Source organism: Pristis pectinata, chromosome 3 (genome assembly GCF_009764475.1).
Source record: "Pristis pectinata isolate sPriPec2 chromosome 3, sPriPec2.1.pri, whole genome shotgun sequence".
Classification (NCBI taxonomy): Eukaryota; Metazoa; Chordata; class Chondrichthyes; order Rhinopristiformes; family Pristidae; genus Pristis; species Pristis pectinata.
This window is the reverse complement of record NC_067407.1, coordinates 93,737,594-93,749,640: the sequence shown is the minus strand read 5'-3', so window position 1 is coordinate 93,749,640 and position 12,047 is coordinate 93,737,594. Positions and strand designations below refer to the sequence as shown.

Sequence of the window (12,047 nt, the reverse complement as noted above, 5' to 3'; positions counted from 1 at the left end):
AAAGTCACTTTATGTTTTCCAAGCAAAAAAAACTTATTTTAAAAATCAACATGTATCATCTGATATTTATTGACATCAAGTCTCAGCTATGTTTTTGAATCATTCAACCATCCTAACAATAGAGGCAATAGTAGTGATCTTTCAAGAATCACTGGAGCCAGGAATGGTTCTGGAGGACTGGAAAATCACAAATGTCACTCCACTTTTTAAGGAGGGAGGGAGGCAAAAAGGCAAGAAATTATAGGCCAGTTAGCCTGACTTCAGTGGTTGGTCCACTGTTGGTAGGGTCCATTATTAAGGATGAGGTTTCAGGGTACTTGGAAGCTCATGATAAAATAGGCCGAAGTCAACATGGTTTCCTTAAGGGGAAATCTTGCCTGACTAATCTATTGGAATTCTCTGAGGAAGAGTCAGTGTATGTTATTTACTTGGATTTTCAGAAGGCCTTTGACAAGGTGCCGCACATGAGGCTGCTAAACAAGATAGAAGCCCATGATAGTACAGGAAAGGTACCAGCAAGATTGGCTAACTGGCAGAAGACAAAGAGTAGGAGTAAAGGGGGCCTTTTCTGGTTGGCTGCCGGTGACTAGTGGTGTTCAGCAGGGGTCAGTGTTGGGTCTGCTACCTTTCACGTTATACGTTAATGATCTGGATGATGGAATTGAGGGCTTTGTGGCCAAGTTTGCAGATGATACAAAGATAGGCGGAGGGGCAGGTAGTGTTGACGATGCAGGGAGTCTACAGAAGGACTTGGACAGGTTGGGAGAATGGGCAAAGAAGTGGCAGATGGAATACAGCGTAGGGAAGTGTACGGTCATGCACTTTTGGTAGAAGGAATAAAGGGCAGAGACTATTTTCTATATGGGAAGCGAATTCAGAAATCGGAGGTGCAAATGGACTTGGGAGTCCTAGTGCAGGATTCCCTAAAGGTTAACTTGCAGATTGAGTCGGCAGTAAGGAAGGTAAATGCAATGTTAGCATTCAGGACTAGAATATAAAAGGATGTAATGCTGAGGCTTTATAAGGTGCTGGTCAGACCACATTTAGAGTATTGTGAGCAGTTTTGGGCTCCATATCCAAAGAAGGATGTGCTGGCATTGGAGAAGGTCCAGAGGAGGTTTACAAGAATGATCCTGGAGGGTTAGCAGATGAGGAGTGTTTGATGGCTCTGGGCCTGTACTCGCTGGAGTTTAGAAGGATGGGGGCAGGCAGGGGGGGTTCTCATTGAAACCTACCGAATATTGAAAGGCCTGGATAGAGTGGACGTGGAGAGGATGTTTCCAGTAGTGGTAGAGTCTAGGACCAGAGGGCACAGCCTCAGAATAGAAGAACGTCCCTTTAGAACAGAGATGAGGAGGAATTTCTTTAGCCAGAGGGTGGTGGAATTCATTGCCACAGATGGCTGTGGAGGCCAAGCCATTGGGTATATCTAAGGCGGAGGTTGATAGGTTCTTGATTAGTTAGGGCATCAAAGGTTACCAGGGGGGTGGGGGGGGGGGGGAGGACGGGGGGGAAGCAGGAGAATGGGGTTGAGAGGGAAAAATAAATCAGCCATGATCGAATGGCGGAGCAGACTCAAATGGCCAAATGACCTAATTCTGCTGCTATGTCTTAAGACCATATCTTCTTGCATTTTCGTTTGGTAATCCAATCTATTTAACATGCGTGCTATTACAATCATTTGTAAATATGAACAACTTTCCTATCCATGCATTCAAATCATTGTATTTATTAGTGACCAGAAATTCCCAATGAAGCACCACAAACAACTTTGAAAGACTATTTTAAACTCTAATTATTTCTTCTTTTCTAATCAGTTTCTACATCCAGTTTCCCTCAATTCCGTAAAACTACCATCCTTCCAGTAGTATCATATTCAACACTTAGTGCAATCTCTTGCTTTAAATTCTTTCTTTTTCTTGTACGAAGCAAAATGAGCCTTCCTGCTATTTATCTTTCTTTCTTTCAAAGTTAAGTCTTGCTCATCTAACTAAAGCAACAATGATTTGATTGGGACATAAGCACTGTACCAAAACACACAAGGCAGACAGAAACCAGACAAACATTTCCAAGTTCACATTCATTACAATCTTGGGCATTAAACATTTGCAAAATATTAAAAATAATATTCTTTGCATTCATGATTGGGGTTTAAAGCAGAAACGTAATTTGATGTAGATTTGGTCAATATTACTTGGCACTAGCTTAGTAAATGAAATGTTTTATTGGTTCTAACCCACATTGTTTTTAACTGGGAAGTTGCAATGTTGAATCAGATTCCTAGAGCTATGCAATCAAATTGTAGGAATGTATGATACTTAACACTAAATTAATCATTTACAGTGTGCGGACATAGAAACAAAACATGGAAGATGAAACTTAAATTTGCTGTTAAGGTGCGTTGGGAAAGCTATACAAAGAGAGAGGGTACTAGAGGACATAGCTGAGCTGTGCAATACACAGTAACACAGGTGTTCTGATCTATTGGTTGCTGTCAGGAAAGCAACCAATCCGTAGTATGTGCTGGAAAACCTCATCAGGCCAGAAATGGAAAAATATATTGCAAGTACTGTCATTTTCCTTTCACATTTACTGAGGCCATTACCCAAGGAATTTACATTAACTATGTTAAACTTGTGTTCTTGAAACTTTATCAAAACCAATCTCCATTGTCAGTCCATTGAGTAATAGTTTTAACCAAATTATTCAATGGGTTCTGGAATGGGAGGGAAAGAACAGATCTGAATTAATTGGAATTAATCACAGCAAGAAAAAAAAATTATTGCGGACGATCAATAGAATAAATCCGGATGCAATAATGAATTTTCAAAGCCTTGGTTGTAAAGCTAGAAAAACAAAAACCTCAGTTACCTAAGTTTTTGGTAGTTATTGTTTTCAGTCCAACAACCTGTAATGCACCGGCTCCAAGCACAAGCTGGCAGCTTCGTGAATTAAAATGCTGAAAAAGATGAGATGTTTAAGTGCTTTCAATTTAATATTTATTGCTTAGAACATTCTGAACGGCATTAAGTGTCTGTATGTAAATTAATTACAATACTAAATGATTCATAAGCCATACAATCAAAGAAATCTTCAAAATGATCACAGATCACTGATATTATTCCATTAATAATAACCTATATAATTAACACTAAGTATTTATAGCAACTGTTTGAGTATCCACCAACATTATCTACACGCCCACAGCTACCTCGATTACAGCTCCTCCCCCCATCTCTTGCAAGGATGCTATCCCTTTTTCTCAATTTCTCCGCCTCCACTGCATCTGCTCCCATGATGAGGCTTTCCACTCCAGGACAATCAAAGATGTCCAACTAATCATGGCTTCTCCCCTACTGTAGTCAAGAGAGCTTGCACCCACATCTCTGCCATTTCCCGCACTTCTGCTCTCACCCCCACCCCTCCCAGATCCAACAGGGATAGGGTCCCCCTTGTCCTCACATTTCATCCTACCAGCCTATGTATCGAACACATAATTCTCTGCCACCTCTGCCATCTCCAACAGGACCCCACCACTAAGCATATCTTCTCCTCCCCACCCCTTTCCGCCTTTTGCAGGGACCGCTCCCTCCGCGAGTCCCTAGTTCACTCGTTCCCCCCCCCCCCCCCACCAACCCATCCTGCTCCCACACTGGGGACTTTCCACTGCCCCCACCATAGGTGCAACACCTATCCCTACACCAACTCCATCACCTCCATCCAGGGACCAACCCAAACAGTCCTTTCAGGTGAGACCTGAATATCATCTACTGCATTCGGTGCAAGTGTGGCCTCCTCTACATTGGTGAGACCAAACGCAGATTAAGTGACCGTTTCACAGAACACCAGCGCTCTGTCCGTAACCACGATCTGCATCTCCCCGTTGCCGGTCACTTCAACTCCCCCTCCCACACTATCACTGATATGTCAGTCCTCGGCCTCCTCCACTGCCAGGAGAATTCCAAGCTCAAACTGGAGGAACAACATCTTATTTTCTGTCTTGGAACCTTGCAGCCTAATGGCATGAATATTGAATTCTCCCACCTTAAGTAATCCCCAGACCACCCCACCCACTCCCAACCCCAACCATGCCTCTTCTTTTCTTCCCTTTCCTAGCCTCACTCTCTTTTTTCTACCCCCCTTTTCTCCTCCTGACCTTTGACCCAGTCCAGTGGATCTGCTCTCCCCTCCTCCCCGCACCTGCCTATCACTATCTCTTACCTGCATCTACCTATCACCAGCTTGTGCCCACCCTGCCTCCCATCTTTTGTCCACCTATCACTGCTCTGCTTTTCCCTCCTATATATTGGGCTTCCCCTTTTCCTATCTTCAGTCCTGAAGAAGGGTCCTGACCCGAAATGTTGACCGCCTGCTTTTCTCCACAGATGCTGCCTGGCCTGCTGAGTTCCTCCAGCATCACAGTGTTTTTCAACTGTTTGAATAAAAAAGCTACAGCAAAATACTGCAAAACTTCACTTACAAGTTCACTTAAATTTTAATTTAGTCCATAAACAACTTTGAAGAAGACTTTAAAGCGCAAAAGGAATGCAAAAGTTCTGCACGTTTCACATGCTTAGTGTAACCAAACAGAAACTGACATAGCCAATCCAACCCAGAGATATCAGTGGGAAACTAATCTCAGGAAACAGAAAATCATCTTTTGGCACAGGAGGTCAGTTTTAACATAGTCAAAGAATGGACATTTTTAAATTTGCATTCTACTCATGTTACAAATATCCTAGAAGAATGAGGGGCTATCTTATTGAAACACACTGGATCTTAAGGGGGAAAGATGAGGAGCCAGTCATTTAAAACTGAGTTGTATAGAAATTTCTTCGTGCAGAGAGTGATGACTCTGCAATTGTTTAACCCAGAAGACTGTGGAGATGAGATCATTAGAAGTACTTAAAGTGGAGGTAAATAACTTCTTGAAAGATCAGAGAATTGAGGGCTGTGGGGATCAGGCACAGTGGAGTTGAGGCCTGGGGCAGGCTTGAGGAGCCAGGTGGCCTACTCCTGCTCCTATTTTGACTCCTGACCTCACAATCTCCCTCGTCATGGCCTTGCACCTTATTGTCTACCTTCACTGTACTTTCTCTGTAACTGTAATACTTTATCCTGTATTCTGTTATTGCTTTTCCCCTGTACTACCTCAGTGTACTGATGTGATGAAATGACCTGTATGGATGGCATGCAAAACAAAGTTTTTCCACTGTACCTCAGTACAAGTGACAATAATAAACCAATTTATCAATTTTCTTATGTGTTCTTATGTCCTGAGCACTTGTTTCATTTATTATTATTAGCATGTGGCACCCTAATAATTGGCCAAACTAAAACACTCCCACACAATTGTGTTTTCATTTTTCTTTCCTTACTTTTCTATTTTTGAAGCCAGCAGCTCTCCTCGAGATTCTCCTTTGCAAGACCAGTACTTTACTCATGCCATCACTGTTTGCAAAAATGCTGACAGGCTAATCAGATGTGGGCAGCATCATATTTAGGCTACTTTATTAAACGAGTGGCTTTCAAATCAGTGAAGAGTACCTTCAATAAGTCTGCGAGGCGAGTGAGCATGTCAGTAGTAATAGAAGGGATGTCATCTACACATTGACAGTATTCAAATATTATTCTTATTAACAGCAAAACAGTCCTGTTAAGATAAAAGAAATCAAGAATTATGAACCACCATATTCCCAGAGTTACAAGTATGGTTGGACAGGACTGCTGTTATATCAGAAAATACACTAGAACTTGCACAAATAGATTAGACTGGACATAATGCATTAAAATCCAGTACAAGTGCCAAAGTAGTGTCTGTGAACATTAAGTGGAATTTATTTGGAAAACTACAAGAATTTAGAAAGAGAAGTTACCTTAACCCTGAGCCCAGTTGATAAAAAGTCTGCCTTGACGAAATCATTTGGCCATTTGGTCAGGGCATAAAATATAAAAGTTGGGACATTATGTTGCAAGCTCTCTCGAGCCTGATTGAATTCCTTAAGGATGTGACAAAGCACATTTATGAAGGTAGAGCAGTGGATGTGGTGTACATGGATTTTAGTAAGGCGTTTGATAAGGTTCTTCATGGAAGTCTCATTCAGAAAGTCAAGGCATGGGATCCAGGGAAACTTGGCTGGTTCGATTCAGAATTGACTCGCCCAGAGAAGACAGAGGGTAGTCGTAGATGGAGCGTCTTCTGACTGGAGGTCAGTAGCCAGTGGTGTTCCGCAGGGATCTGTTCTGGGACCCCTACTCTTTGTGATTTTTATAAATGACTTAGATGAGGATGTGGAAGGGTGGGTCAGTAAGTTTGCAGACAACATGAAGGTTGGTAGGGTTGCACAGAGTTCAGAAGGTTACAGCAGGACATTGACAGGATGCGGAGATGGGCTGAGAAGTGGCAGATGGAGTTCAACCCGGAAAAGTGTGAAGTGATACACTTTGGAAGATAGAATTTGAAGGCAGAAATCAAGGTTAATGGCAGGACTCTTAGCAGTGTGGAAGAACAGAGGGATCTTGGGGTCCACACCCATAGATCACTCAAGGTTGCCGCACAGGTCGATAGGGTTAAGAAGGCATAAGGTGCGTTGGCCTTCATTAGTCAGGGTATTGAGTTCAAGAGCCGCGAGGTTATGTTGCAGCTCTATAAAACTCTGGTTAGTCCACACTTGGGGAGTATTGTGTTCAGTTCTGCTCACCTCATTATAGGAAGGATGTGGAAGCTTTAGGGGGGGATGCAGAGGAGATTTACCAGGATGCTGCCTGGATTGGAGAGCATATCCTATGAGGATAGGTTGAGTGAGCTCAGGCTTTTCTCTTTGGAGCAAAAGAGAATGAGAGGTGACTTGATAGAGGTGTACGAGATGATAACAGGCATAGATCGAGTGGACAGTCAGAGACTTTTTCTCAGGGTGAAAATGGCTAACACAAGGGGGCATAATTTTAAGGTGATTGGAGGAAGGTATGGGGGGGGTGGGGATGTCAGAGGTAAGTGTTCTTGTGTTTTTTGTTTACACAGAGAGTGCTGCCGGGAGAGGTGGTGTTGACAGATACATTAGGGACACTGAAGAAGCTCTTAGATAAGCACATGAATGATAGAAAAATGGAGGGCTATGTGGGAGGAAAGGGTTAGATAGATTTTAGAGCAGCATAAAATTTCGGCACAACATTGTGGGCCGAAAGGCCTGTACTGCGCTGTAGTATTCTATCTTCTATGTTTACAAAATACTGGTTGGATTACACCTGGAGTACTGTGTGCATTTCTGGTCATCACACGACAGAAGGATGTGGTTGCACAGAGAGAGTGCAGAGGAGATTCACCAGGGTGTTGCTGGATTGGATGACTTCAGTTACAGGGAGAGATTGGATAGGCTGAGCTTGTTTTCGCTGGAGCAAAGGAGACTAAGGTGTGAAGCTGATGGAGGTATATAAAATTATGAGGTATGGAGAGGGTAGATGGTCAGAATCTATTTCCCATGGTAGGAGGTATCAAAAACAAGAGGGCACTGGCTTAAAGTGAGAAGGAGTTTTAAAGGGGATTTGAGGGGAAAGTTGTTTTTTTTTGAAAACAGAACGAGTGGTTGATATTTGGAACTCACTGCCATAGGAGGTGGTGTTGTCAGATATGATTGCCACATTTAAGAGATATTTGGACAGGCATTTAAATAGGCAAGGCATAGAAGGAAATGGAGCTAATACAAGCAAGCAATGGGCAAAAAGGTTGACATGGACTTGGTGGGCCAAAGGGCCTGTTTCTGTACTGTACAACTCTATGACTCTATGAATGACAGACTATACCTGCATCATATGTGTATACGTATATAGACAAAATAAATCTAAAGCCTAATTGCTGCCTAATTTGAAATCTGTGCACACATCTCAGATGCTTCATTAGTGCATTATAAGTGAAGACATAAACCATTCAACATTTACCATTCATTGCACTCATCCAGATGAAGGGTCTTGACCCAAAACATCGACTGTTCATTTCCCTCCACAGATGCTGCCTAACCTGCTGAGTTCCTCCAGCAGTTTGGTTTTTTGCTCCAGATTCCAGCGTCTGCAATCTCATGTGTCTCCATTAGACAAGGCATGTTTAGGCAAGCGTCAGTTTTTTATAGATGACGCTTTTTCTAGCCCAACCATCTGGTAGAACTTGTTTCATAGAAAACCTGACACCAACACACGGTCTTGCCTTGGACAAATGGAATTGGTTTCTTTCTGTCTGTTCCCAAATGGAAACCTTGCAAGATACATAGGATAGACTAGCCACAAGCATGGGAGTGACCACAAATTCTGAGCCAATAGGTATATGACAGCTAGGTACAGTGGCACCATCTATACAAGTTACTGTCTTTAAAAAAAAAGTTCCTGCTGCTGTTGTACTTACTTGGTTGATAGTCCTCATGCAGTCTGGAATCCATGATCTCATCATTATTCAGTTTTGTACACTATAAAGCCAAATAGCAGCTTGACATACATATTGCATCACCTGGTATGTAATATCTTTATGGAAAGTTTGCAGAGGATTTATCCAGAATATAAAAGGTGTTTATATTCCAAAGTGGTTATCTTAATAATAGATTCTGTATTTTAAGCAGTGAGAAAGCATGCATTACTTTAAATGACAACTTACCCAACTACAGCATACTTCTCCCCATCTACAGCCAGGAAATCTGCTGGCTTTCGTTCCTGTGGTCCTAAAAATGAAAAGAAATTCACTTTCAATGTGATGAAAATGCAGTTTTCTTGCAATAGCCAATAACTCTCTGCACCAGGATGTTATTTTGATACATGGAAATCATACAATATGAATAAAGTATTTATGAAATCGTGAAGGATAAGAGCTCTTTCCCCATATGATTTTGCTCATCTTACTATAATTCTCACAGGTTGTGAAGTTTTTCACCTGCTAAATTAAAGACTTTTGCAATTAAATGTTTAACTTTAATTCCATATTATTGTAAGCATTATTTCCAATCCCAGAAATTAAAATGCTCAAAGAAAGGAATTTCTTAAATGTGTTCAGGAAAATTTCCTTTTGGCCCAACAGACAGGGGGTATTTTTGCATCTGGTCGATGGACCAAGTATCAGTAGGAGAATATGTGAAGATCAGTGATCATTGATATAAGGGTTAGATTAGTCCTAGAGAAAAACTTTGTGAAATTTGTTGTAAACAGTGCCTCTCCTGTGACATGTTATGCCAACTAGAAATGTTTAAATTGGAAGACTAACATCAATGGGATGAAAGTGGACCTAAAAGGAGCAAAATAGACCAAAGAGTAGCAGGTAAAATTGCAATAATAAATAACCATTAAAGAGACATCTCAGGTGCAGGAAGAAACATTCTGACAAGTGAAAATCAAAGTTAGAACTCCTTGGGTAACAAAGATGAAAGAGAACATGATGATAAAAGGCGGCATGGGTGTGATCAACAATTCAAGAGAAAACCAGGCTGAATATTGAAGGCTTATAGGGGAGCTGAGAGGAGAACATGATCAAAGGGAGAAATATAAGGTAGGAAGATAATGCTGAACTTCCTAAAATATTAGTTAGGCCACATGTGGAGTATTGCATTCAATTCACGGCACCACACTTTAGGAAGAATATGAATGGATTTCAACTGCAAGGTTAGATTGGGCAAGATGGAAACTTTGACCTTGAAACAAACATTCAGAAGATTTCAGAGGGAAATAAGGATCATTTTGGGTTTTTACAGGGTTAATAGAGCACAGTTCCCATGCCATGGTTGAAAGACCAAGGAGAGAAACAATAGCACACAAAAGGGGAGGGGGGGGGGGGAGGGGGAACAGACAGGATGCACAGGGAAACATAATTTTAAAAAAAGTGGTTATGATCGGGACTTGCTGCCTGTAAAGGTGGCAAAACAAGTTCATCAAGGCTATCCAAAGGAAACTGGATAGGTACTTAAGGGGAAGTAATTTGCAGTCCCACGGAGATATAACAGGGCAATGGGATTGACAGGATTGCTGTATGGTCATGGATTTGATCAGCCAAATTATGTCCTCCGATCTTGTAACAAAAACATTTTCTCCAGTAAGCCAATTCTGATAAAAGTTGAAGTATTTATTTTTTTAAAACTGAATTCTAAAATGCAAAAAAATATTGACCTGTGGCTTTCTTCTCAGGTAAAGCAATCACTCCATCTTCAGTGGAATTGACCAAGTCCTGGAACTCAGCTGGAACCTCAGCTTGCTTCCAACGTTCATTATCCAATAGAAGACTGCATCAAGACAAAACCAACAGCTCAGACCTCCAAAGAATCAAATTACATTAAAATTTTTATAGTTACATAAGATTGTTTAACTTCTTGAAGTCACTTTGCTTTGATCATGCTTTACTTGAATGAATCAATGCATTATAAAGAAACAATATCATGCACATGTTCAGATAAATTTTTATTCTTCACTTTTAACCCCCAATAATAGTGAAGCAGATGAAGAAACATGAAAAAAAATGTATAGCTAAATCTTTCCTGGCATTTCAACAACAAAAAAAGTCTAATGATTCTAAAGATTTTGATTTCAACTTTTTTGTGCTTTTGTCCACAAAAGAGAAATAAAAACTAGTCAGACCAGAGCTTTATTGATTCTGCAAATTAAAAAAAAAATCACTATCCCAATTACCCTGGATCCAGATCAACAACTCTATGCACTTTTTCCTAATAAAAATAGATCACATTCCAACATTGAAAAGTGTACCTATGTGGGCAGTGCAGTATTGTATCTGTCTCACAGTTCCAGTGATTCAGATTCAATTCTGATCTCTGCTGTTGTCCGTGTGGAGTTTGCACATTGTCTGCATTACCACCTGGGTTCCCCCAGGTGCGCTGTTTACTTTCACATCCCAAAAATGTGCTGGTTCTTTGGTTAACTGGCTACTGTAAATTACTACCTATGTAGCAGGAGAAGCAGGGTGAGTTGATGGACACGTGCAAAAGAACAGGTGACAGGGAAATGAATGGGGAATTGCTCTGAAAGCCACATTGATGTGATGGGCTCAACAACCTCTTTCTAGGTTGTAGGGAAACATGAAAATATAAAATTGTGTGCAGATATGTTCCTTGCAACTACTTTGTTAGAAGGCTCGTGTTCAAGAATACAGCTCTACACAATTGTAATATTCAACCAAATTCATATCCACACTCCCATGCTCCCTTTAATAAAATGGCTTCATTCTCTGACCCTTGATACGTATCTTTATCATATACTTACAAACATATTACTTGTATTTCCTCCGTTATTTCCTCAAAGAACTTAAAGGCCAGACATCTTCAGTAAGCTTGTGCCGGTTGTTCAGAATCAACCTGTAGTCCCTCCATTAAACTCTGAAAGCTTGATCTTGGGCTGACTGGTCTATTATCCGGTTCTCCTCCCTTGAAATTAACTGTTATACAAGCAGGCTGCCACCCCATCCGACCCACTTCCCTGGGTCCCATGGCTTAACTTCAATATCCAAGAATATTTGAAAGACTGCAGTCAGAGACCCTGCTTTCCTCAGTACTTCAGAATGTGTGCACGAGAGCATTGTGCATTGCCCACTTTTGAGTTATAGTCATTTTATTCCACTACAAGTTCCTTAACTCGTAATAATCCTATCACATTGCTCCCCTTATCTCTGACATCCTTTCATTTCCAATATTTTAAATTTCTCTAAAAAGACAAGGCAAAATACCAATTTAATAACTCTGCTATTCTTTCCTTCTTTGCAAGGCTTTCCTTTACATCTGCAATTGGCCCTGGCATTATTCACTTTTTACCTTTTATATTTTTCTAAGATCTTCTTTTATTTCTCAGTTAAGTTTCTTGCCAGAGTCTTTCTTCATACACTCCAAGATTTATAGATTTTTTCTGTTTCCTCTCTGTACCTACTTTATTTTCATCATTAACCAAAGATTTACCTTTTTTTTTAAGAAGGAAGTCTTGCTTTAGCTTTTCTATGCAGCTTTTGGATCCTCACACCAATGTATACATTCACTGTGCTGATAACAAATTAAAATATATAGGAAAAGAATGTGTATGAA

The 12,047-nt window shown here is 40.8% G+C and overlaps 1 protein-coding gene across 10 annotated transcripts in view; it reads right to left on the bottom strand.

The window, feature by feature from the left end:
- vps54 (VPS54 subunit of GARP complex) overlaps positions 1-12,047 on the bottom strand; it is a 72,966-nt gene that overhangs the window by 11,203 nt on the left and 49,716 nt on the right. For all 10 annotated transcript variants that reach the window (XM_052012258.1, XM_052012261.1, XM_052012259.1 and 7 more), the window contains 4 exons: positions 10,135-10,247; positions 8,639-8,702; positions 5,548-5,653; positions 2,872-2,959 (listed from right to left, as the gene is read on the bottom strand). In XM_052012258.1, coding sequence (XP_051868218.1) covers positions 2,872-2,959; positions 5,548-5,653; positions 8,639-8,702; positions 10,135-10,247 — 371 coding nt within the window. The remainder of the gene's footprint in view (positions 1-2,871; positions 2,960-5,547; positions 5,654-8,638; positions 8,703-10,134; positions 10,248-12,047) is intronic.